Raw genomic sequence first — 26063 nt, forward strand, 5'->3', positions numbered from 1 at the left:
GAGGGGTGGAGAAGCAGATGGGCGCTTCTCCTGTGTGCCCTGGCTGGGAATCAAACCCGGAACTTCTGCACGCCAAGCCGACGCTCTACCACTGAGCCAACCAGCCAGGGCTGACATCATTCTTAATGATCAAAGACTGAAGGCTGTTCCCCTTAGATTAGAACGAGGCAAGAATGGGCATTTTTGCTTTCTTACTCCATGTGATACTGGAAGTCTCAGCCCTGTGTCATCACAGATCAATCAGGACTACAGCATTATTCCTCTGTGACTCTCTGGGCTCTTTTTCCTGATATCAATTTTGTCTTCAGGCTGTCTTGCATTGTAGTGGTCAATGTCTGCCAACAGTGATTACTGCTGTATGGTTCACGGTTTGTGACACCCAGCACCAGGATTTGACCCCTGGTGAATGTGTGGATATCATCCCTCCTACCTCCATTGGCAGCCACGCAGGGCTGGGGAGGGGGTAAAAGCTGGCAGCCAGTGGGGCAGGACGGGGCATGGGGAGACTAACAGTCTTGCCACCGGACTGCAGTCTTCATGCTGGCAAGGACCATGTCTATCCCTTTGCCAGTGTAGCCCTCATATGTGGCACAAAGTCAGCCATGGACGTTCATTGAATAAATTGTAGATCAGATTGGAGTTACAGGAAAAGTGGCAAGATGGAAACACAAGCAAAGTTCTGCTTTTCTGTGTTTCTCAACTGAAAGATTTGTACAAGGTGTGCAAGACCCTGAAATCCTGCATTACAGAGTGAGGGTTAAGGTTGTACATGGAGGGTGGATTAGTCTGCTGGGGCTGCCATAAGACAGTGCCACAGACTACGTGGCTTAAATAACAGAATTTTATTCTCTCAGGTTCTGGTGGCTGGAAGTGAGAGATCAAGCTATCTGCAGGGTTGGTTCCTTTGGAGGCCGTTGTCTTTGGTTGACAGATACCTGTTTTCTTCCTTCGGCTTCACGTGGTCTTCCCTGTGTGTATCTGTGTTCTTACAAAAACAGCTGTCTTAATTAGGGGACAGCCACTGACATCATTGTAACTTAATTACCTCACTGAAGACCCTATCTCCAAGTGGGGTCTTAGTGTGAGGAACTCAACATATGAATTTTTTGTTTTGACCATTTTCCTATTGTCTTTTTTTATATTTATTAATTTTAATTTATTGTGCTAACATGGATTCAAGTGTCCCACTCAATATAACACCCTCACCCCACCCCTATGTCCCCCATTATACCCCCTTTGCCTCCTTCCCCCTAACTTCCTCCCCTCTCCCCTCTGGGATTTGCTGTCCTGTTATCTGTATTTATGTGTTATGTATATATAATTTCACTAATCCCTTCACCTTCTCGGAAGCCAGGCAGAGAAAGAAAAAAAAATCCTATGATCTCACTTATATGTGGAATCTAATGAACAAAGTGAACTGAGGAACAGAATAGAGGCAACATATGAATTTTGATGGACACAATTCAGCCCATAGCAGCCATTACTGCAAAGTGGTGGAAAGATGGGGTGAGGACAAAAAGGCTGGCACAGAGGTCCTGTCATATGTTGAGAAACACACACACGTGAACATGAAAAGAACAAAAAATATCTTTCAAAGAAAAAAATTTTTTTTAATCTTATTTTATCTCAGAGCATAATGGAGAACTTGTGATTGCTTTGGGCTCTCTTTTCCATGGTCCTGCCACCCACGTGGGCTGGTCCTCTGCCGCCTACAACAGCCACTCACCCAGCTGCGGGAGTCTGGCTGGCTCCTACCATCCCTCCTGAAATGATCTGAGCGGCCCTTTTTATAGGCTGGAGACAATTATTAGAAACTACAGACAAAAAGGTATTACTCGAGAAAGGCTATGTTTCTCTGTAATCAAGAAAACTGACGGGGCACTGAAAAATGGAACCCTGGGCAAATAGTGATGGAAGTTTGGTCCAAACACTGTACCAGAAACAAATCTTTCCCTGGTCTATAAATCTTTAGTATCCAGATTGGGAAGCTCACAGCCTTTGATGTGTAAGAAATGTACTTTTATTTTTCCGTAACTGAACTGGTGTTCTCCTTTGGGCTCCTGGTCTTCCAAAGGGCAGAGCTTATGCCCAGCAGTTCAGGGTCTCATGGTGCTTTTCTCCAAGGGGCTCTCACTGTGCTAAGGAATCGGGGGGGGGGAACATCAGGTCCTGGTTGTCTTCATTGACCCCCAACACATCCTTGTGTCCTCCATTCCCTCAGAGCCTGGTCTTCAGAGGTCACTGCCATGTCTACATTTCCAGGCCTGCCAATGCTCCCTGACGATGTCCCATGGCTCTTGGGTTCATGGGAAATGTTCTGCTGCTCTGGGCACCATGCTGGGGCATGTAGGGCTCTAGGGACTCTCTCGGGACTCTCACTGCCAGCTCAGGGGGTCTCTGGGACCTTCTTGCTACACTGGGACCCACTAGGGAAGGGGGAATGTGGATTCCCTCTGCCCCAGAGTCTCCGGACCTGTCTGTGCTTTATGTCAGGGTCTCCTTCACTCCCAGGACTCAGCCCAAGGAGTGAACATAAAGAGCCCATTTGCAAGAACTAGACTGGTGTCTAATTCCTCTGCATTCCTGTCTCTCCCTAACTCCTGGTAGAAGAACCAGATTTGGGCATGGGATAGCCTGACACTTCCTCTGTTCTCCCCAATCTATTGTTTCTGGTACAATTGTGTCTCCCAGGCTTTTGAAACTCAAACTCTAAACTCCTGTAACCACAAAGCATTTCTTTCTGCTTTATTTATCCTCTCTGGAGGCAGTAAATGTCACTGGGTAAGTGTCAAAGGGAAAAGGGAATGGGGGGGCAGTATGTGAGGGGAGAGTGACATATCTCAAAATATTATCCTGCCACACCTGTATTCACAAATTTCTCCCAGGTAACATGGCTTCCAATTTTGCTCTGACATCTCACATCCAGTTTGGATGGCCCCATCAACTCTTACCACACCCACTTTCCAGAAAGGAACACCCCATCCCACTTCAGGATCTTGCCGCCAGATAGGGGCGCCTCACCTTCGCTGCAGAATTCCTCTTCCAAACTCACCCCTCACTGGACACAGTCTAACAGCTTCCACCTCATCTCTCTCATGGCCCTGGACTCCACTCTGTGCTCTCCCTGCAGTCTGCAGCCCTTGGCCACTCCTTATCTTTCCATTTCTCTGCCCACCCTGTTTTTTCCCAGAGAGCCTTTCACCTTCGTTTTTCCTGACACATGGTTTGAAGAGGTGCCACTGTGCCATAGTGACTACTTCCCCTACTCATAGTTTATTCATTTCTCAACTCACTGCAATTTAGCATCTGTATAGTAAAGAACTGACCATATCCAAAGAGAGAGCTGGCTTTGTCTTCAGCTCAGGTGAGATGATCTCAAGCCCTTGCAATGTCCCAACAAGTGTTTGTTTACCTGCGAGCTTTGGGCCATACAGTATTTACATGACCTTTGGGGGGGCTGGAGACTAAAGGAAGGTCAGCCACACAGGTGACCACCATGTCAATATGATGGAGCCCCATTAAAAAGAAATGCTGCACACAAGGCTTGGATGAGCTTCCTTGGCTGGCACTACTCCAAGCATGTTGTCATATGCCACTGTTTGGAGAAGCTAGAACTGTCCAGGACTTCACTGGGAGGGAACAACTGGAAACTCCAAGTATGGAACTCTCTTGGACTCTGACCCATGTATCTCTTTCCTTCACAGATTTTAGTCTGTATCCTTTCTCTGTAATAAACTGTAACCATAATTATAACAGCTTTCAGTTAGTTCTGTGAGTCCTCCTAATGAATTATCAAATATTGGATCAAACTTTGAAGCATCTGTACATTTACTGAAACTGCTGGCACAGAATTCCACTTCCTTGGTCCCCTCCTAGTCATCCTTCCCTGATCTCTTGGTGGCCTTTGACACTTTTATTGACTCCCCTTTTTTCTTGCAATGATCTCCAGCCTAGGCTCTAATGACATTGAAATCTGCTGGCCTCCCTTCTACTTCTCAGTCTTCATTTTCTGTCTTCTTTAGCTTCTTTTCCGTGACTATTGCTTGTGGATGCTGCTTGTCACTTGCCCATGTGATAACTAAACGCAATAGAGCCGAAGCTCAGACCCAGATCCCTGTCATTGCTAATCCCTGACTTGGTTCCCGACGCTGTCCTCTTGTTCCTTATTCATCCTGACCTGTGTTAATAATTTAAAACCAGGTAACTTTTAAAACTTGTACTTGATATATTCTAGATACACGTCTTTTGTTGGATAAATATTTTACAAAGATTTTCTCCCAGTGTACAGCTTGTTCCCAGTTTCTGCCTGAACCCCCTCTCTCCTCTCATCCAGGCCTGCAGCTGCTCCTGTCATCTCTATGAGAGACACTAGCTTACATCGATAGCTTTGACAGTCCTTCTGATGTTCCAATAGCCCGATGGCATCTCTGTGTGGCATCTGAACCTTGGTGTGTCAACAAATGAACTTGTTATCTTTCCCTCAAAGTATTCCTCATCTTGATCAATGGCATTATTTATCGAGAGCAGTATGAGATCAGCTTTCCCTGCAGACACCTGACCCTTGTCCATTACCAGGGTCAATTCAGTGCTGTCTGCTCATTCCTGGCTTGCTGGCTGCCTGTCTGGCTTTAGCTTGGGTTCCCACTTTTGGCTTAGTTCCTGTCTCCCTGGCTTCTGACATGTCATAGACCTTGACTCTAGTTTCAGGTTCTGCCTTAGCTCCTGATTCAGCCAGAAGAGGTGCCCCATTCTAGCTTACCTGCACTGGTCTGGTTTGGGGTACCTTGACCACTTTTGCCTGGTCTCTGCTGCCCCCTACTGGTCACCACCCTTTCCCCCAGTCTACCCTGGCCCTCCTGTATGCACAATTAATGCTTTGAGTACTGGCATAAACATTTCAAGATCTGGCAAAGACTTTAGATAGTAAAGGATAAGTCACCCTGCATCACCAAAGGGAAGCTTTCAGTCTTGGCACTCCACCTGTGCACCAGCTAGTAATAAGCTGAGAGTCTGTTTTACCCAACATAAAAAGCACTTCTTGGGATGTGTTTTTGTTGTTTCGGTGTTTATCAACTATTTGGTTTAAATTTTCTTAATTTTGTTAAGATACAAAAAAGTTAAAAGATATACATAAAAACAATAATCTATAAAACCCTATCTCCACGCATAACATATTAGCAGCCTGGATTATATCCTCTCACACCCTCTTCTCTGTTCATGCAGATATACAAGCATATCTACAGCTTCAAGAGAATTCTGTTTGCTTGTTTTTGCTAAAGTAGAATATTCTGTATTTTGCATCTTGCTTCTCTCCCACTTGACAATTTTTCATAGACATCCCTACAATTCATTAAATATAGATCTAATGCTATCCTTTTTCTCATGTATTCATATACACACAGAGATAATTTTTCATAAATAAGATCCTATTCTTGTTTAATCCCCCAAATATCTGAAGAAACACGCCAATCCATACCTCTAATTTAGCACTTGCCTCCTTGTATAGGATTTTCTTTTCTTTTTATTTCTTTCTTTTTTTTTTTTTTTTTTGTATTTTTCTGAAGTTGGAAATGGGGAGGCAGTCAGACAGACTCCCGCATGCACCTGATCGGGATCCATCTGGCATCCTCCAGGGGGCGATGCTCTGCCCATCTGGGCCATTGCTCTGTTGCAACCAGAGCCATTCTAGCACCTGAGGCAGAGGCCATAGAGCCATCCTCAGCACCCGGGCCAACTTTGCTCCAATGGAGCCCTGGCTGCGGGAGGGGAAGAAAGAGACAGAGAGGAAGGAGAGGAGGAGGGGTGGAGAAGCTGATGGGCGCTTCTCCTGTGTGCCCTGGCTGGGAATCGAACCTGGGACTCCTGCATGCCAAGCTGATGCTCTACTGCTGAGCCAACCGGCCAGGGCCAGGATGTGCTTTTCTTTACATGTGTATCCATCACCAGACACTTAACTTACAACCTTTTTTTGCCCTGTGCCTTCTCCAGAGTAGCAATTCAACAAATGTCTGCTAAATGAGAGAAAGCTTGTATTATAAGGAAGAGAAACTGCTCTTCCTGCTTTACAGTTGGATAAGAGACTCAGAACATTCAGTACCTTGCCCAAAAATTCACAACTAAAATGTGGTAGAATGGAGGCTCAGACTCGGATCTCTTTCATTGTAAATCCCTTATATGGTCCTCTATATTGTGCTCTTGTACCTGAGTCACTCTAATCTGTGTGAACAATTTAAAACCCAAACCAGGTAGGCTTTAAAAAATGTGTACTTTGTCTACAAGGTTGGCAGGAGGTAAGAGAGATACAAGCCTTTGTTGGATGAATGCTTTGGAAATATCTTTTCCCAACCCTTTTCATTTTATAGAGGTCTTTTGAAGAACAAACAAACATTTTTAATTTTGATAAAGTCTTATTTATTGATTTTTTTTCTTTTATACTTTATGCTTTTAGTGTTGTATTTAAGAAACCTTTGCCAAACCCAATGTCACTAAGAGTTTTAGTTTTTATTATGTCTATGATCCATATTGAGTTAATTTTTGTATATGATGTGAGGGAAAAATTGAGGGTTGAGAGGTTTTGTTGTTGCTTTTTTTTTTTTTTTTTTTGCATTTGGTTATCTACATAATTGTTCTAGCACTGTTTACTGAAAAAATTTCCTTTGTAGAATTCCTTTGCACCTTTGTGGAAAATCAATTGACCATATATGTGTGGTCCTAATTCTGGACTTTTTTATCTGTTTTATTAATCAACAAATATTCCTTTCCACTAATACCACATTGTTTTGATTACTGTAGCCTTATGATATGTCTTGGTCATGTAATGTCAGTATGCAAAATGTTTTTTTTAAAGTTATTTGATTAATATAGGTTCTTTACCTTTCTCTGCAAATTTTTATTTTTATTTATTTTTTTTACAGAGACAGAGAGAGAGTCAGAGAGAGGGATAGATAGGGACAGACAGGAACGGAGAGAGATGAGAAGCATCAATCATCAGTGTTTCGTTGCGACACTTTATTTGTTCATTGATTGCTTTCTCATATATGCCTTGACCATGGTGGGCCTTCAGCAGACTGAGTACCCCTTGCTCAAGTCAGCGGCCTTGGGTCCAAGCTGGTGAGCTTTACTAAAACCAGATAAGCCCGTGCCAAGCTGGCAACCTCAAGTCTTGAACCTGGGTCCTCTGCATCTCAGTCCGACGCTCACTGTGCCACTGCCTGGTCAGGCTCTCTGCAAATTTTAGAATTATCTTAACAGTTTTTACAAAACATTTTGCTGGAAATTTGATTGGAACTGCACCAAATCCATAGGTCAATTTGGTTAGAACTGACATCTTAACAAAATTGAGGGTCAGCTCCATAAATGTGGTGCATTTCTCCATTTGTCTTTCTTACTTTCTTTCATCAATGTTTTGCAGTTTTCAGTGTACATATGTTACACCAATTTGTGCCTAAGTATGCTATAATTTTGATACTATCATATATGGTATCATTTTTACATTTCAATTTCTGATTTTTTTTTTTTTCTGAGGTGAGAAGTGGGGAGGCAGAGACAAACTCCTGCATGTGCCCGACTGGGATCCATCTGGCATGCCCATTAGGGGGCAATGCTTTGCCCATCTGGGGCCATTGCTGTAATGCAACCAGAGCCATTCTAGTGCCTGAGGCAGCAGCCATGAAGCCATCCTCAGCACCAGGGCCAACTTGTTCCCGTGGAGCCTTGGCTGCGGGAGGGGAAGAGAGAGACAGAGAGGAAGGAGAGGGGAAGGGGTGGAGAAGCTGATGGGCGCTTCTCCTGTGTGCCCTGGCTGGGAATTGAACCTGGAACATCCACACACCAAGTTGATGCTCTACTACTGAGCCAACCAGTCAGGGCACAATCTCTGACTGTTAATTGCTAATGTACAGAAATACAATTGAGTTTCATATATTGATTCTGATCACTGCAGACTTGCTAAACTCACTTAAGAGTTTGATAAGAAGACAAACAACCCATTTAAAGGATTGGCAAAAGAAATTAAGGAGAAACAGGATATTTGCATGGCTTCAAAGAATCTCCCACTAATTTTAATCTATTAAAATGGAAAAATGGTAACTTTACAGTGGAGAAAAATAATAGACACTACCTTAACCAAGTGATTGAGCTTATCAACAGTAATAAGACAAATTGACAGTATGTAGCCCTGGTAGAATGTGTGAAGAAGGGCACATCACTTCTGTGCTATTTTTTACCGGAAATTCATAACATCAATCTGATCATGAGAAAATATCAGGTAAGTTCAAACTGAGGAACAGCCTACAGAATATCTGCTCAGTGCAATTCAAAAGTGTCAATTTGAAAAATACAAAGAAAGACAGAGGAACTGTCACACTTTGGAGAAGACTAAGAAAACATGACAACTAAAGACACTGTGCAGTTTTAGATTGGATCCTGGAGCAGAATAAAGACATTAATAGATGGTATGATCCAAATAAAAAGTCTTTAGTGGCCCTGGCCGGTTGGCTCAGCGGTAGAGCGTTGGCCTGGAGTGCGGGGGACCCGGGTTCAATTCCCGGCCAGGGCACATAGGCAAAGCGCCCATTTGCTTCTCCACCCCCCCCCTTCCTCTCTGTCTCTCTCTTCCCCTCCCGCAGCCGGGGCTCCATTGGAGCAGGGATGGCCCGGGCGCTGGGGATGGCTCCTTGGCCTCTGCCCCAGGCGCTAGAGTGGCTCTGGTCTCGGCAGAGCGACGCCCCGGAGGGGCAGAACGTCGCCCCCTGGTGGGCGAGCCGGGTGGATCCCGGTCGGGCGCATGCGGGAGTCTGTCTGTCTCTCCCCGTTTCCAGCTTCAGAAAAATACAAAAAAAAAAAAAAAAAAAGTCTTTAGTGTAGTTAATAGTATTGTTACCAATGTTAATTTCCTAGTTTTAATAATTGTACCTTGGTTATGTCAGATGTTAGCATTAGGTTGTATAAGAAGGTAAGTGATGGGTATGTGGAAACTAGTATCTTGCAATTCTTTTATAGTTTATTATTTTTTCAGTATAAAAAAATTTTTAATGTGCAAAAGATTTAAATAAAACACCTTACCAAAGAGAACATACAGATGTCATATAAGCACCTAAAAAGACAATCAACATCACTAGTGAATGGATAAAAGCAAATTTATTTATTTATTTATTTAATTTAGTGAGAGGAGAGGAGGCAGAGACAGACTTCCGCATGTACCAGGACCAGGATCCATCTGACAAGCCCACTAGGGGGCAATGGTCTGCCCATCTGGGGCCCTTCCTCTGTTGCAATTGGAGACATTTTTTAGTGCCTGAGGTGGAGGCCATCCTCAGTGTTCAGGGCCAACTAGCTCTAATCGAGCCATGGCTGCAGGATAGGAGGAGAAGAGAGAAAGAGAAAGAGAGAGAGAGAGAGAGAGAGAGAGAAGCAAGAGGGGGGGGTGCAGAAGCAGATAGGTGCTTCTTCTGTGTGCCTTGACCAGGAATCGAACCCGGGACATCCACACATTTGGGCTGACACTCTACCACTGAGCCAACCAGCCAGGGCTGGAAAAAAAATTTAAATACCAATGAGATACTACCACATACTCACTGGAATGGTTAAAATTAAAAGACTTGACCATACCAAGTGTTGACAAGAATGTGAAGCAACTGGAACTCTCACACACTAATAGTGGGAGTGTAAAATGGTACAACCATTTTGGAACGCAATTTGGCAATTTTAAAAAGTTAAACATACAGCTACCATACAAAGTAGTTACCCAAGAGAAATGAAAGCATGTGTTCATACAAAGACTTGTACACAACTGTTCATAGCAGCTTTTTTTGGTAATAGTCAAAAACTGGAAAGAATCCAAATGTCCATCAGCAGGTTAATGGATAAATTCTATACTATCTATACACTGGAATACTAATCAGTAATTAAAGGAACAAACTATTGATACAAGTGACAACATATATAAATTTCAAAATAACTATTCTTAGTGCAAAAAGCCAAACAAAAAAGAATACATCCTATATGATTCCACTTATATACAATTCTAGAAAATGCAACTAATGTATGGTGGCAGAAAGCAGATCAGTAGTTGCCTAGGCAAAGGGGTTTGGCAAGAGGTAAGAATGAATTACAAAAGGGCATGAGGAAATCTTGGGGGAGGGGTGATGAATATGTTAATTACTTGATTGTGTTGATGGTTTTATAGATGTGCATATATGTCAAAACTCACCATATTGTATACTTTAAATATATGCAGCTTAATGTATATTAATGATATATTCAAACTATTAAAACATGTACTTGGGCTCCAGGAACCCATAGGAATAGTGTGGTCAGATTATATATCCTCACACCAAACACTAATTCAGATCCAAACTAGGTCTAGGGTGGGACAGATTTCACCAATTATGGAGAGGCAGATAACCAGACTTACCCCCCTATGGGTTTCCCAGTGATTAGGATTCCATGTCTAAAACCCGGCATCCCTAGAAGTTATAAAACAAATGGTTCCAACATTACTGAGAGAGATCATAAGAGCTAAAGCAAGCTAGTGGCGTCCTGTAATTTATATCCTGGCAGCTGGTTTCTCTCAACCCTTGGCAAACGGTTTTGCTGCTGGGGCAAGTGGAAAATCCTTATTTTTAACTCACTGAATTTCACAGAGGAAGGTAACTCAATTGAGTCTTTTACACAGGGTGCATCCAAACCACAAATTCCTAATTCCTATTCTGGTTTATTCTAATAAGAAGTAGGCTGATCCCTTAATCCCTGTTTAAAGGGTGCTTGTTTACTAAAGCCATAAACTCTGGGCAAAGGGTCAGAAATCACTCTCTAGCTGGGTTCAGAATGTGAGGTGGGTACAGGACTAAGAATTGGCACACAGAGGCAATATTATGAATCTTGTCTATTTTCCTCGTAGGTATATTCCTGCGAGCCTCCTCTGCTGGGAGATGCACCCCTCCTCCCATCCACTCTGCTCCATGACTGGAAGGAGGGGGGTGGTGGCAGTTCTGAGGCATCACCCTTGTGGGAGCTTCCAGCTGTGTTTGGCCAGTGGGAGGAGGCACTAGAAGGAAATCAGAGGATGGAAGAGAGAGTGGGATCTCCCAATGACTAGTGTTCTACCTAAGGCCAAAGTTTTTACAGGGGCCTCCTCTCCTATGACTAGAGCTTCCAAATGGTTCCAGTACAGCTCCCCTGCCTTGTCCCTTCAGGTATGGGCTGGGAACAGCTCCCCACTGTTATAATCCCTGAGTGCTTCACCCTCCTTGGCTGATCTGCTTAATCCAGGTCACCCCTTTGTACGGGTTCTTCCTTCAATTCTCAATTGCCTTTCCAGGGTGCAATCCCTTTCCTTCTGCAGTGCTGACTGATACATCTACCCAACCCCCAAATACCCCCAGATACCCCCAAACACAATCCTCATCTATTGTCTTTGTTTCCCAACAGGGCACAATTTATTGATAACACCTCCCTGAGTCCTATCACCTTGGCCTTGTTGCTCCTTCTATTCAATTCTTCCTCCCCAGGCTTCTCTGTTTCCACCCATTACCTGCTTATTGGCCAAGCCTATGTTGACATTGCTCTGCTTAGAACTGCAGCCATCTCTTCTTTGTCAAACAGCACCCCTACTGTGCTCCCCTACTCAGTGTCATCTCCACATGCCCAGATACAAAGCCTCCTAAATAAACACAATTTAAGAAAAGGTGAAACCAGTGTGCTTGCAATGCAAACGTAGCCTCAAGGCAATTTTCCTCTACCGCATAGCCACCATTAAATCCATCCTCAAAGAAATTCTGGCCCCACCACTGCCTCTCCCCTCCCAGCATTCCCTTTGTCCTAAGCCTATTCACTAACCTCCTCAGGACAGAACTTTCTCCGCTCCATTCTAGTGCAGGCCCTCAGTCTCTCACCTAATGCTGTAGTCTCGCCATCGGTTCCTTCCTTTCCCTCTTCTGCCAAGATCCCATCCACACAAAGTCAGCCCGGCAAAGCACAGGTCTGAGCAAGAGCCTTCAGCGGCTCCCTCATGCCTGCAAAGGCCCACCCACTCTTTCACTTTTCTACCGAATGTGTGGATTTTTATTAAAAGGTCTCAGGTAAAACATTTTAATGCCTTTCCTTGAGTTTCAGAGCTCCTCCCCCCAAAAAACCCCCAAAATGTACGGGAAAACTAACTTTCTTCAGTATCTTCGTTAAAGCATCACACTTCCCTCAGCCTGTCGGTACCTTGGCTCATGTCTGAGCAGGATGGGAGGGGTGGCCCAGAAACAAGGAAAAACAGAAAGTGTCCACAGGGGTTTCTACCAATGAATACGTTCTGGCCGGGTCCAGTGAACCAGAGATTTGGAAAGAAGGTGCGGGAGGTTCCCACCGAACCAACCCAGCGCTTCCGGGCTGTGATCATTACAAAGGGGATTGGCAGGGATTCAGGTCAGGGTCAGCATACGGGAGGAAGCCGAGGAACTGGGTGGGGGCTGCCACCCATGGCGGTCACATCTGGCATATACTGACCCATCCTGAGGGAACCCGGCCTGGGGGCAGCGCTTCCCCGGGCTCCAGCCGCCAACCCCGTCCATCCCGCGCTCTCAGGTCCCCGGCCCAAAAGAAGTAAACAGGGTATTCCCAGGCGGGCCCGAAGTCCCTGCGGGAGGCCCGACTCCTGGCCAGGGTGACCCCCGCCTACTACGCGGAGACCTCGAAGCGACCGGAGCTAGAGGAGAGAGCGGCTCGTCGGGAAGGGGCAGGGACTGGGGCTTGGGAGGGATCATTGGGGGGCGGTGCACGAGCGTCGGGGGAGGGGTGGGGGAGGGCAGGTCAGGGCCGTCCTCGCCCCGCCCCCGCCGGGGGCGGTGGGGCCCAATGATGGACAGGCCTCCAGGCCTGTCAGCGCGCGCCTCGCGGCCGGAGGGCTCGATCGGGCGGGGCGCACCGGGGGCTTCGGAGGGGCCGGGGGCGGGCGGGGAAGCCTCTGGGAGGGGCAGGGCCTCGGAGAGTAGCAGCACTGCTAGCCAATGAGAGGCGGGAGCCGTCCCGTTAGCGCCGGATCCCAGCGGGTCGGGCGGGGCGGACGGCGCCTTGGGGATCCCGGGGCAGCGGAGGGCCCCCTGACTTGGCTCCGCGCGGCGACATGGACCGGATGGCCAGTTCTATGAAGCAGGTGCCCAACCCCCTGCCCAAAGTGCTGAGCCGGCGCGGGGTCGGCGCGGGGGTGGAGGCGGCGGAGCGGGAGAGCTTCGAGAGGACTCAGGTGAGGACCAAGGGACCCCGGGGCTTGCGTGGCTGGGGCATCCCGAGAGACGCAGTGTGCTGGAGGGGCTTTGAAGGGAGTAGGGGTCTTGCATGCCAAAAGAAGGACTGGGTAATGGGGACGGGAGAGGGGGCATCGCGTGCGCAGGTCTAGGCGACCCGGGAGGTCGGGGACCCGGGCATCCCAGCTGGCCAAGGAGCTAGCAGGATCCGTACGGTGCAGCTGAGGGGACCCGGTCCCGGCGGAGCTGTGCGGGGGTCACAGGGACAGTGACGGGGGAAGAACCGAAAAGCGGCCGAATGGAAGGAGTGCCCCTAGACAGGGAGAGTGCGTTGAGGAGCCACTTCGAGACGCAAGTGTGTCAGAGAAGGGTGGGCGCTGGGTTGGGGGATGTGAAAGGTCAGGAGCCCTTTCTTGATCGTTTCTCAGTTACATTGACATTCCCCCCATCCCCTAGTACTCCCTTCCTCGTGCCTCTTGCTTAGCTCACACCAGCCCCAGCTGTCGGCCCTCGGAGGCTGGGCCGTAGGGGTCTGCGCGGTGAGAAGGAATGTAGCAAATGCGAAGTGTGGCCGAGTTTGGAAAATAACTGGGCGTTGGAGGAGGGGGCGGCCAGAGGCAAGAATGGAGGTTCTTAGCCGGACAGCCCAGTGCTGATAGGATGAGCTAGCTACTAAGTGATGCCCAGAGCCCTGAGTTGGGGTTTTGATTTCATCCCCAGGATGTGTCTGACAGCTAATAGGCAGACTGCCCTAATTGTCCAGCCTGACCAGGGCTGGGGGCCAAAATTCCTCTGTGTCATCAACAAAAAGCCACAATCCATTTTTACCTCAGTTTTAATGTCTGGTGTATTGATTTGACTGAATCAAGCTGACATGTTTATAGTGTTCAACAGCTCGTTTGTATGCAAAATCCATTTCAAAGGGTGCAGCACTTCTTTTAATCCCAGTGCCAAAGTTGTATGGACAGATTGGTTCTTCATTCCTCCTCTCAGAGTGGAACCTTTGAAGATCCAGCTGGGCCTCTACTGCCAGAGGCTGGTTCCCCTGCTCTGTTCTGTGTTCCCTCCAAACTTTTAGATAGAAAAGGTTGTAAGGACCTGAGTGTTCTATAAATGGAATCTTGCAAAGAATAAAGCCTTACACCTCAGGGACTTCATCCTCTTCTCTTTCCAGCCATCTCTGGCCACTACAGGTGTGTCTGGGTGATGTAAAGTAAGGATGTCCCCTCCCAGGGTCATCGTACCCCCTTGGCAGGATAGGAGAGATGGCCATTCACTTCTGCCTCCCAGGGTTCGAGGCTCATTCTCTGACTTTGTAACTGGACTGTTGAAAAGAAGGAAGCTTTCCTTCCCAGCTACAGTGGGTGTGTCTGCCTCAACTAAGCTGCCTGGTCACATGGGGCTTCTTGCCCCAGGAAACAGTGTGAATATTCTTCTTTTTTAAGACTGAAAAGGAAAATAAATAGCTGTTATTTTATAATAACTCATTCCTTCTAGTTTCAAATAAGTAAAAAAAGAAAAAAGAAAACTTTGATCCATTATAGTGATGGAAATTAGGTTTGTGAAAGTTTCCACCCATGACTGGCATGTCCCCTTGCCATCCAGGGACAGCCCAACAAGGAGAGTCTAGATTATTCTGTGGAACACTTGTAATTGACTAAATTGAACTGATGTTGGGAAAAGGGAGTTTTTCTACTGTTGAACTATTGGGGGGGAGGGTAGGAGAGTGGAAAAAAAAAAAAGAGGACAATCCTAAAATTTTTTTTTAAATTTTTTATTTATTCATTTTAGAAAGGAGAGAGGGAGAGAGAGGAGACAGAGAGAGAAGGGGGGAGGAGCAGGAAGCATCAACTCCCATATGTGCCTTGACCAGGCAAGCCCAGGGTTTCGAACCGGCAACCTCAGCATTTCCAGGTCGACACTTCATCCACTGCGCCACCACAAGTCAGGCGACAATCCTAAAATTTAACATTAGTCAGTCTGCAAAAATTTATTTTGTTTAATGACTACCTATCAATGTATTATGAGATATAAAAATAAGTTAGAAAAAATTTTTTAATGAGTTAAGAGACTATGAGAATCAGCCAAGATATAGTGATAATTGTAACTAATTAGTGTTTGGCACTGTTCAAAGTACTATCTTTTTATCTTGACAAGGACCTATGAGGTGGGTATCAGCCACATTTTCCAGGAGGAAATTGAGGCCCAGAGAGATTAAGTAACCTGCCGAAGGTCACACAGCTGGAAGTGGTCCCAGCCTTAAAGTTGCCTCTGACTATTGGGCAGAGCATTGGCATTGGAGCTAGAAGAGGTTTGAGTTTTATGGCTGGGCATGTGGATAGGCTGTGTGGCCTCAGGCAAGTTGTCTAACCTTTCTTAGCTTCTGTTTCTTCATTGTAAAATGAAGAGAACAGTTACCTCACAGGGTTATTATGGGCATTAATTTAAATAATATGTGTGAAGTAATTTTATCAACTGTGGAGCACTATTCCAGTGATTATTGCTATGATCTAACTGGGGAGATAAGAGATAAGAAATACAGTATAAGTAATAGTGCAGGTTGTGATGAACTGTTCAGTAGAGGGACAGAAGTGTTACTAGGTAAAGTGTTAATTGCCAAGAGTGTGTGCATAACATACAGGCTGCGGGGGGTGGGGGGTGGGAACCCCTTTTAGCATGAGTTAACATTTGCTGGGTGGAGGGGAGGGGCTGAGGCATTCCAAGAATGGGGAATGGCTTCAGGAAACATCTGGAGGTGAGTGTGGATGACACAAATTTGCTGAGGTGGAGACAGGAGCAGAATTGGCCATTCCTACCTACTGCCTCATATTCTCACCATTTCTGTGTTGCCCTCTGAAAACTATGAGCTTCCTGAGGCTGGACTGTATCTTATTCTTGCCTGTGTCCCCAGATGCCTGAGGCTTGTGTTAGTGGTGGGTTGGCTATAGTCGAGGGTAGAAAATGACTAGTTAGCTTCAGCAGGGAAGCCCTGGCCTGGGTGGGTTACTCAGCTCTGGGCTACAGGGGATAACTGTAGTTACTTGATGTTTTTCCCTCCAGTTTCCTCCCAGTCCAGCCTTGCTCTCTACACTCTCAGTCAGGAGCCTGCCCCATGCCCATCAGAGGACACTGATTTCTCTGCCTTCCTTCTGGTCAGGCCAGTGTCCACAGACGATCCTTGTTTCTTCACTTCTACCAGCCTCTTCCAGGAAGCCTTCCCTTCTCAGCTCTCCTGGCATCATTCTCACATTTCACATAGTCACTGTCCCTACTGGAGTGGGGACCCCAGACCCACCTGCCATAGCTCCCATCTCCAACTAGACCCCTGGTGTGTCCCCATCCAGTCTATCACAGCAAACTTCAGGCACTAAGGAAATGAAAAGTTGTTCTTGCCTTCAAAATAATCTATAATAATCCCTTACCTGGAGCACTTTACAGTGTATAAAGCATGTTTTAGCCATCATTGGGCTACATGGTGGTTAGATATTATCTCCCTCACTTTAGGGATGAGAGCTTGGTAACTTACCCAGGGCCACCAGTTGGTGAGTGAAAGGTTCGGAATTCAAACCCAGGATTCTGGGTTCCAGGTCTCAGGCCCCTTCCACCACACTGTCCTTACATAGCCAATTCCAGAGGGCGATTCTGAAATGAACTAGGAGATCTACAGCTCAGAGACAAACAAAATGCCTTGTTTGTATTTACTTAGCCAGAAAATAGTTTTCTCTGTGGTTTATTTTTTTCAACATCCGTTTAGTGAGCACATACCATGGAGGGATCACAGAGATGTGTAAGATAAAGAGACTAGCTCCAGAAGAGCTCATGAGTCAGCAGGGAGGTGGGCCAGTCACCGCGGGGCACCTCTACATAGAGGACAGAGGACCTGCAGCACCAGCGTCACTGGAGTCCTTACCAGTGCAGGACCTGCTGAATCAGAGCCTGATTTTGGCCACAGCCCCAGGGGGTCCTGTGCACAATGAAATTTGAGCAGCTCTGCTCTGTGGCAGGTGAATGCTGGGATCAGAAGGGAGAGGCCTGAGCTCTGGAAACACAGAGGAGCCCTTAGAGAGTGACAGTCTCATTGGGTGGAGCCCACTGCAGAGTATTGGATCCTAATGAATTATGTGGTTGGAAGAGCCAGGAGATTTGGGTTTTAGAGAAAAAGAGAAAAAGAGACAGAAACAAATATTTATTGAGGGCCTGCTGGGTATTAGGAATATGTTCAGTGATTTCTATCCATTATCCTATGTTAATAACTCCAGCTGAGAAAAGATAAATGATTGTCCAAGGTCACCCAGTGAGTAAAGAGAGAAGCCAGGGCTTTAAAATCAGGCAGCAAAGTCCTCTTTTCCATGTTTAAGTTGGAGAGTTTCTGCCCATCTTGTTCATGATCTCAGCAGATGCTCAGCCTTCGATTCATTAACTAAAAAATTTAAGGGTTGGCTAGAGGGATCCACTGTTCTCAACTCTGAATGGACTGGAACGGCTTCCTATATAAAAGATACCCCATCTCCTCCTTGCTCCCTTAATTGGTACCTAAAATGCAGAAAGGATGCTAACAGCTTTCTTTGGGGCCATGGTTTGTACTCTTCTGCTTTCCTCTCACTCATACTAATGATAATAGCCACCATTTACCACACTTACTGTGTGCCATTGTAAAGGCTTTACACAGGCCACCCCTTTCAATTCTTGCAACAAATTTAGAAATTATAATCCCTGTTTTACAGATGAGGAAATGGAGGCTTCCAAGGGGTTAATCACTAGCTCAAAGTCCTGAAGTAAGTGGCAGAGCTGGGACTCAGAACCAAGAAGACCAGTCCCAGAGTCTGGCCTTACACAGACTCCCACCCCTGTGTTATTATGTGGTCCCCTCAGGGTGGTTGCCTCCCTCCTCCCACTAATGGTTGGGGTCCCCAAGGTGCTGTCCTCACCCCACTTCTCTTTTACCTCCTGTCCACTTTCTCTGCCTTCACCACCATCTGATGGTTTCTGTTCTCACCTCCATGACGCCGGCTCCCCACATCTCCCTCCTAACTTCCTAGCCTGAGTGACCACTTCCCATTGAATATTTGCCCCTGCTGAATACCTGTGTCCAGTCCCCATTATCTCCCTGGCGTCAGTTAGTTCTGAGTTCTCCTTCCCTCTTGCCCTCACAGTCACATTCTATTCTGTGACATTTCTCTTGTTCCTTTGCTTCTCACTGTTCCTGCCCTTATGATTTGTTGTCTACATTGTTGTTATCCCATCCTCCCTGCCCCCCAAATAACCTGGTGACAGATGGATTGTCTCTAAAGCCCCACACTGCTTCTATAGCTCCCTTTTATCAAAAACCTCTTTCTGCACCATCAGGGTTTCCTGTCTCTGTCCTTTTCAGGCTTTAATTTACACTGTCTTCTCCACTAGACAGCCCCCGCAGTCTGGTTCCCGCTAGATCTTGTATTCAAGTGAGCAGGGGCCCTTAGCTGCTCTATGTCTCTCCCATTCATCCAAGCAAGCCCACATCTTGGCTTCCCTTCTAGACTGGAAGCTGTTGGGGTCAGGGTCTGGGTCTCCGGGCCTTGCATGAGGCAGCCAGTGAAGCCTGTTTGCTAATGTGTGAACATGAACCAGTTGCAGGATCTACAGGGAGCCTGGGTGCTAAGGCAGGGCCTCTCTTGCAGAGTACTTTTCCTCTGTACCAATTTTGGAGATTCTCCCCCTGTCTCCTTTGATTTCTCCACTGATTAATTCTTGCAAAGTTTCTGCCCTGTGTGCCACGCCTGTGCATGCAGGATGCCATGGAAGCCCCTGCCCAACTCCTGAGAGCAAGACTGGAGAACCCACTTAGGAAAAAGCTTGCAGAGTCTAGAAACAGAATTTGGGCTGAAGGTCAATTAATTTGAATTTTTTTTTTAAGTTTAGAATACTTTATAAGCATTTCCAAAACATGGCCTTCGCTGTTCTAGAGCTTCTGCCTGTTTCAGGTGGGACCTTTCTAAGCTAGAAGATATTACCAGGAAGGGAGTGGCTGGCCCAGTGTCTCAGGCACTTGGATGTGGCTGGTGGCAGTTGCCGTGTACAGGTGCTGGAGTTTGCAACAGGGCAGAAAGGATTTTAGGTTGAGTGCAGAGCAATATGAGAGCCCACCTCAGGAGAAAATCTGCCTCTGCTACTGGATTTCTCGTTTCAGAATAAGGAGGCTGGGAAAGATTTCTGAAGGTCCTTCCAGCTCTCAAATATTTTAGCTCATAAAACTCCAGTCAGCAGGCTTTCACACTGTGGAATAAGGAGGTGCATTTCTTCTGAGCTTTCAAGTGCTGGCTTGAAAAGTTTCCAAACGCCCCCTCTGTAGAAGGGAGCCCAGGTACTAGTGACGTGGGGCTCAGGAGAGGGTGCTGCTGCACCTCAGGAAGGGATGAGGAGTGGCTGCATGGCCCGGAAGTGCAGATCCCTAATGCCATCTGGGCACTGAAAGGGTTCCTTGCTTGCACGGCACTAATGGTCTCTGTTTATGCTCCCCATCCATTGGCGCACTTACTCCACTACCTTGGAACAGAGTGTGGAGGAGACCTGGGCGGGGCACAGAGCGCAGGCTGGTGCAGAGGTGCAATGGGCTGGGGGCCAGTGCTTTGCCTGCATCCAGAGGGTTGATGGCCTGGAGAGATGCCCACCTAGGAAAGGGAACTTGTCAGCCCCACCTCTTGGCAAGGTGGAGGTTGTTTCCTGTTTTCCTGCCCAGGCATGCGGGAGGAGCCCTATTTTCAGCTGTGGGCAGTACTGTTCAGGGAGAAGGATGGGGAATGAAGGTATCCTCAGGCGCCTAACAACAAGAGAGAGGACTGGGATCTGAAAGGTTGCTGCTGTTGCCTCTGCTGTTAGTGCTGTGGGTCACATCAGAAAGCTGGTCTGGACTGTTCAGGAAGCTAGTGTGGCCTGTGGCTTCTGATTTAAAACAACTAACACCGCGGTTGATTATTTATTTATTTATTTTAAGTTTTTTTAATGTATTGATTTTATTTTTTTTACTTTTTTTTTTTTTTTTTACAGTGACAGAGAGTCAGAGAGGGATAGATAGGGACAGACAGACAGGAACAGAGAGAGATGAGAAGCATCAATCATTAGTTTTTTGTTGTGACACCTTAGTTGTTCATTGATTGCTTTCTCATACGTGCCTTGACCGTGGGGCTGCAGCAGACCGAGTAACCCCTTGCTCGAGCCGGTGACCTTGGGTCCAAGCTGGTGAACTTTGTTCAAACCAGATGAGCCCGTGCTCAAGCTGGCGACCTTGGGGTCTCGAACTTGGGTCTTCCTCATCCCAGTCCGACTCTCTATCCACTGCGCTACCGCCCAGTCAGGCTAATGTATTGATTTTAGAGAGAGAGGAAAGGAGATACAGAGAGAAACATCGATTTTTTCCATTTATGTATGCATTCATTCGTTGATTCATGTATGTGCCCGACTGGGGATCAAACTTGCAACCTTGGTGTACTGGGACAATGCTAACCGACTGAGCTACCTGGCTAGGGCTGTTTGTAGTTTATAAAGCATAACCTTTTCTAGCCACAGAACAATCATGCAGTAGGTGACTGGTCAGTTTTCAAATGGGGATATTGAGACTCAGGGAGCTTAAGTGAGTTGCCTTAATAGAACTTAAGAAGTGTCTGCTCTGAGGCTTGAACCTGGTGAGTCTGATCTCAAATTGTATACTTCCCTCTCCTTATCTCCTTCTAAAGCGGAAGTGTGGCCTGGGGTTGCTAACTTTATTTTTTTATTTTTTATTTTTTTGTATTTTTCCGAAGTTGGAAACGGGGAGGCAGTCAGACAGACTCCCACATGCGCCCGACCGGGATCCACCTGGCATGCCCACCAGGGGGCGATGCTCTGCCCATCTGGGGCGTCGCTCTGCCACAATCAGAGCCATTCTAGCACCTGAGGCAGAGCCACAGAGCCATCCTCAGCACCCGGGCAAACTTTGCTCCAATGGAGCCTTGGCTGCGGGAGGGGAAGAGAGAGACAGAGAGGAAGGAGATGTGGAGGGGTGGAGGAGCAGATGGGCGCTTCTCCTGTGTGCCCTGGCTGGGAATCAAACCCAAGACTCCTGCACGCCAGGCCGACGCTCTACCACTGAGCCAACCAGCCAGAGCCGGGTTGCTAACTTTAAAAAGGTACAGAGATTCTTCCCCAATTGACTTATTTGGACATTTGAAATTCCTCTGGGAAGAAGATTTTTACAACACACATAACCGTCAAACAGCCTGTATCCAGAATATGTAAAAGCCTTATAGGGAAAAGAGAAAGGACAACCTAATAGAAAAAAAAGGCAGGAGGAATTTTGCAAAAGAGGATTAACAAATGGCTTATGAACATACAAAAATGTGTGCAACTTTATTAATAATCAGAGAAATGCAAATTAAAATTACAATAAGATCTACTATATGCCCATCAGGATGGCTGAAATAAAAGTGAAAAACACCTGACAATACCTAGCACTGGCAAGGATGTGAAGCATGAAGATACTCAGGCACTACTGTTGGTGCTGTACTCTGGCTCAGCTGCAGTGGAACAGTGGTATTATCTTAAAATAGAAGGTGTACACACTTAATAACCGCAGCTAGCTATATACCCAACAGAACTGCATACACATGCATCAAGAATATTCATAATCATTTTTTGTTTATTGATTTTTAGAGAGAGAGGAAGGGAGAGAGAGAGAGAAAGAGAAACATCCACCACTGCTCTACCTATTAATGCTGTCATTGGTTGAGTCTTGTTTTTGTCCCAACCAGGGGTCGAACCCACAACCTCAGCATGTTGTGATGATGCTTTAACCAACTATGCTACCTGGCCAGGGCCATGATCATATTTTGTAACAGCATCAAACTGGAAACAATTTTAAAGTCTATCGATAATAGAGGGATAAATAAATTATGATATAGCCTTTCATTGAGATATTATACAACAATGAAAATGAATAAATTATAGTTAACTCAACAGTATGCATCAATCTTACCAAAAAAGCAGACCCAAAAGGATACCTTTTGCATGCATCCATTTATATTAGGTTTAAAAAGCAAGCAAGCCTGACCAGGCGCTGATGCAGTGGATAGAGCGTCGGACTGGGATGCAGAGGACCCAGGTTCGAGACCCCAAGGTCACCAGCTTGAGCACGGGCTCATCTGGTTTGAGCAAAAATCCCACCAGCTTGGACCCAGGGTTGCTGGCTTGAGCAAGGGGTTACTCGGTCTGCTGAAGGCCTGCGGTCGGGACACATATGAGAAAGCAATCAATGAACAACTAAGGTGTTGCAACGCGTAATGAAAAACTAATGATTGATGCTTCTCATCTCTCTCTGTTCCTGTCTGTCTGTCCCTGTCTGTCCCTCTCTCTGACTCTCTGTCTTTGTAAAAAATAAAATAAAATAAAAAATAAAAAGCAAGCAAAGCTCAGCTAGTATTAAGGTGTGCTGCTTAGATGGCAAAACTGTAAAAAAGAATAAAGAGAATGATTACCATAAAAGTCCAGATAAAAGATGATCATCGGGTGCAGAGGCGGTTAGTGATTGGGAAAGTGTGCAAAGGGAGCTTCGGAGGTGCTGCCATCAGCCTGTTTATTGGCCTGGGCGGTGGTTTATGATAATTTATCAAGTGTACATTATTGTTTTACGTAGTTGTCTGTACTTATATTTCAAAATACAAGAGGTTAAAAAAAAACCTCTTCCTAGTGAATAAAAGACTGTCTTAAGGAAGCTGAGAACGTGCATTTACATATTTGAGGTCTTTTTAAAGTAGAGCCTTTCCTGTGAAAGCATTTCTGATGCTGCCCTAGAACTGGAAAGCTTTTGATTTATGAATCATGCATATACAAGTATATTCCGAGCACTGCTGTAACATGTAGCCAGGAAGTGGAGACCTATCATTAGCCTACAGTTAGCATGTTGCCCTCTGCTTCCATACATTTGTTTTATGTCGACATTCCTGGTGGCAGATGGGCCCTAAGTTCCTCACTCAGCTTTTAGCCAGTTACCCCAGTGCCTAGCACAGGGTTTTACACCAGCCAAGGCTCAGGAGGTCTGTTAAATACAAAATAAATTAGGTGGTGAAAAGTTCCCAAAAGAGAATGAGAAAAGAAAGTATATTTCCAGGCTCAAAAGAAGCACATTTAAATAAAACCAAAGACCTGGGTGATGGAGTTTTAGGACACAATCTCAAGTTTAGCTCATGTTCCAAAGATTTAGATCAAGTCACGCATAATGGAGCTATGATAAGCTGTTTTGAGATTCTGGGAGCTTGCTTGGGAACATGGCAGAAATGCTGACCTTCTAACAGTGGTTCTTTGAGGTTTTGGCTGCATGGTCTCTGGGGCCAGACCACAATGCAATTGTTGTGTGTTATTGTGTCTTACTCTTCTCTCATATGTCCCTTCTCTCCTTTTGGGCTGGAAGCAAATGCCTTCTCTTTTGGTTTTTCTTGGATGTGTCTTGACTGACACATATTTTTCCCTCCCATTTTTCATAATTCTTCAGAAACAGGCATGAACTGTGTGGTTTCTTCTCTGAGCAATATTCAGGGCAACTTCCCCTAGAGCAGCGGTTCTCAACCTGTGGGTCGCGACTCCGGCGGGGGTCGCGACCCACAGGTTGAGAACCGCTGCTCTAGAGTAACAGGTCAGCCCAGGGCTTCACCTCTCAGGGCTTGGCATTTGGTAGACATTCAAAAATTCTACATTGAGTGCCTTATTTATCTTATAACCTCAGGTTCCTGGTGCAGTGTCTAGCCCTGAGCAACTCTTTTTTTTTTTTTTTTTTTTAATTTTTTATTTATTCACTTTAGAGAGGAGAGGGAGAGACAGAGAGAGAGAGAGAGAGAGGAGAGACAGAGAGAGAGAAGGGGGAGGAGCTGGAAGCATCAACTCCCATATGTGCCTTGACCAGGCAAGCCCAGGGTTTCGAACCGGCGACCTCAGCATTTCTAGGTCGATGCTTTATCCACTGCGCCACCACAGGTCAGGCTAGCCCTGAGCAACTCTTGATAAGGGTATTTGGAATGAAGGATAAAGTATTTTGAATAAAGAACTGAATGAGTGTCAGCCATTTTTGGTCCAGTTCTGAACTGTGAACCCTAATGAGCTGAGTCTGCAATCTCATGAGCCTATTTGGAGTCAGCAAGAGGAACCATGAAGAGATCAGCTCTCTGATGTAACTGTGGCTAGTTTTCTGCGGACTTCCTTTTGAATGCAACTCCCTGACTCATGCTGGGACGTGACTTGAGGTCTTCTGTTCCCTTTGAGATCCTTTTTCCAGGATGGGACCTCCCTGTACCGTATAGGCCATGGCTGCTGATAAGAAAAACCCAACACGTCTAAAACTGAACTCTGTCTCCTGCCACAAACTTGATCATTCTCCTTTGTTCTCAGATTTTGAGAATTTCCTTATATAAACCAGCCCTGGCCTTTCCATCTGAAGTTCTTCCAGTCGTCCTTGACACCCCTCTAGTCTGCGCCACTGTGGCTTGTCACAGAGCCCCAGTGTGGATATCTTCTTGATTGCTCTCCATCTCATTCCCGCTTCACCCACCACTGCCTCTGCCTTATTTCAGCCCTTCATCTCTAGCCTGAGCTACTTATTATATGGCCCAGCTTGCCTCCCTGCCCTCCAGTCTCTACCCTCTTGAGATCTACCTTCTTTGTGGCTGTCTGAATTCTGTTTTAAAAGGCACGACTCCTTATATGACTTCATGTTTTAAAAACCTCTGTTTGTTATGCATTACTCTAAGCTGAAACCCAAGCTTGTTGGCATGACGGAGAGCCAAACTTTGCCAGCTTTACTGTCCCGCCACTCCCCTCCCCTGCAGCCCAGCCTTACCAAGCCCTTGGCGTTCTCCCAACACAGCCCTCTGTTTCCCTCCTCTCTGTTTTTTCCGGTGGTGTCATTCTTTTTTGCCTAGAACACCTCTTCCACTTTATCCACTTGCCAAAGGCTTCTTCATCCTTTAAGTCCCACCTCTGACAGCCCCTCCTCTGTGAAGTTTTTCCCTACGCTTCCAGGCAGATTTATTTAATGACATTTCTGTGTATTAATGTGCTTCTCTGGGTGTCTGTCCCACCCTGACTGTGAACTTCCTGTAGCTTAGCCTTTCTTTGTAGGCCTCGCCACCCCAAGAAAGGTGCTTAGCACCCAGTAGGACCTCAGTAAATGTTTTTTGAATGAGTTAGTGATGCATATTAAGGACCTGATTGCAAGTGATTTACTCTAACAGAAAATGGAATAGGCCCCATTCCTGCTGCAAGGCAGGTGAATGTATTTGATCTGTGTCACATTGGACTGAAACACAATTTTGTCAACATTGTTTGGGCAAAGGTGAGTGTTTTAGGAGTAGAGAATTCAGTGGGAGGGACTTACAAAGAAAGACTTCCACATCCAGTCATGATACACCTAGAGCCAGTGGTCTGAGAGACAGTATTTCTGATCTGTGTTCACAGGTGGGCTAATGGGTGTTTCTTCTGTGGCTCAGAAATGTAAAGTGGGATAGGGTAGGAAGAATAATGTATCACTAGCACTACCGCATCAACATACCTGCCTGTTGAATCTGTACATGCTACAGGGGACTTTGCAGATGTAATTAAGGACCTTAAAATAGGGCGGGTAGCCTGGATTATGCAGGTGGGCCAAATCTAATCATACAGTCCTTTATTTATTTATTATTTTAATTGAATTTATTGGGGTGACACTGGTTAATGTAATTATACAGGGTTCAGGTGCCCACTTTAATAACACATCTCTGTACACTGTATTGTGTGTTCACACCCCTGAGTCAAGTCCTTGTCCATCACCATTTATTACCCCTTACCCTCCTCTAA

The 26063-nt window shown here is 46.1% G+C and overlaps 1 protein-coding gene across 1 annotated transcript in view; it reads left to right on the forward strand.

The window, feature by feature from the left end:
• The first annotated feature begins 12985 nt into the window (after window positions 1–12985).
• HIP1 (huntingtin interacting protein 1) overlaps window positions 12986–26063 on the forward strand; it is a 159038-nt gene continuing 145960 nt past the window's right edge. Inside the window, exon 1 of the mRNA XM_066274525.1 lies at window positions 12986–13231. Coding sequence (XP_066130622.1) covers window positions 13112–13231 — 120 coding nt within the window. The 5' untranslated portion in view covers window positions 12986–13111. The remainder of the gene's footprint in view (window positions 13232–26063) is intronic.

Source organism: Saccopteryx bilineata, chromosome 4 (genome assembly GCF_036850765.1).
Source record: "Saccopteryx bilineata isolate mSacBil1 chromosome 4, mSacBil1_pri_phased_curated, whole genome shotgun sequence".
Classification (NCBI taxonomy): domain Eukaryota; kingdom Metazoa; phylum Chordata; class Mammalia; order Chiroptera; family Emballonuridae; genus Saccopteryx; species Saccopteryx bilineata.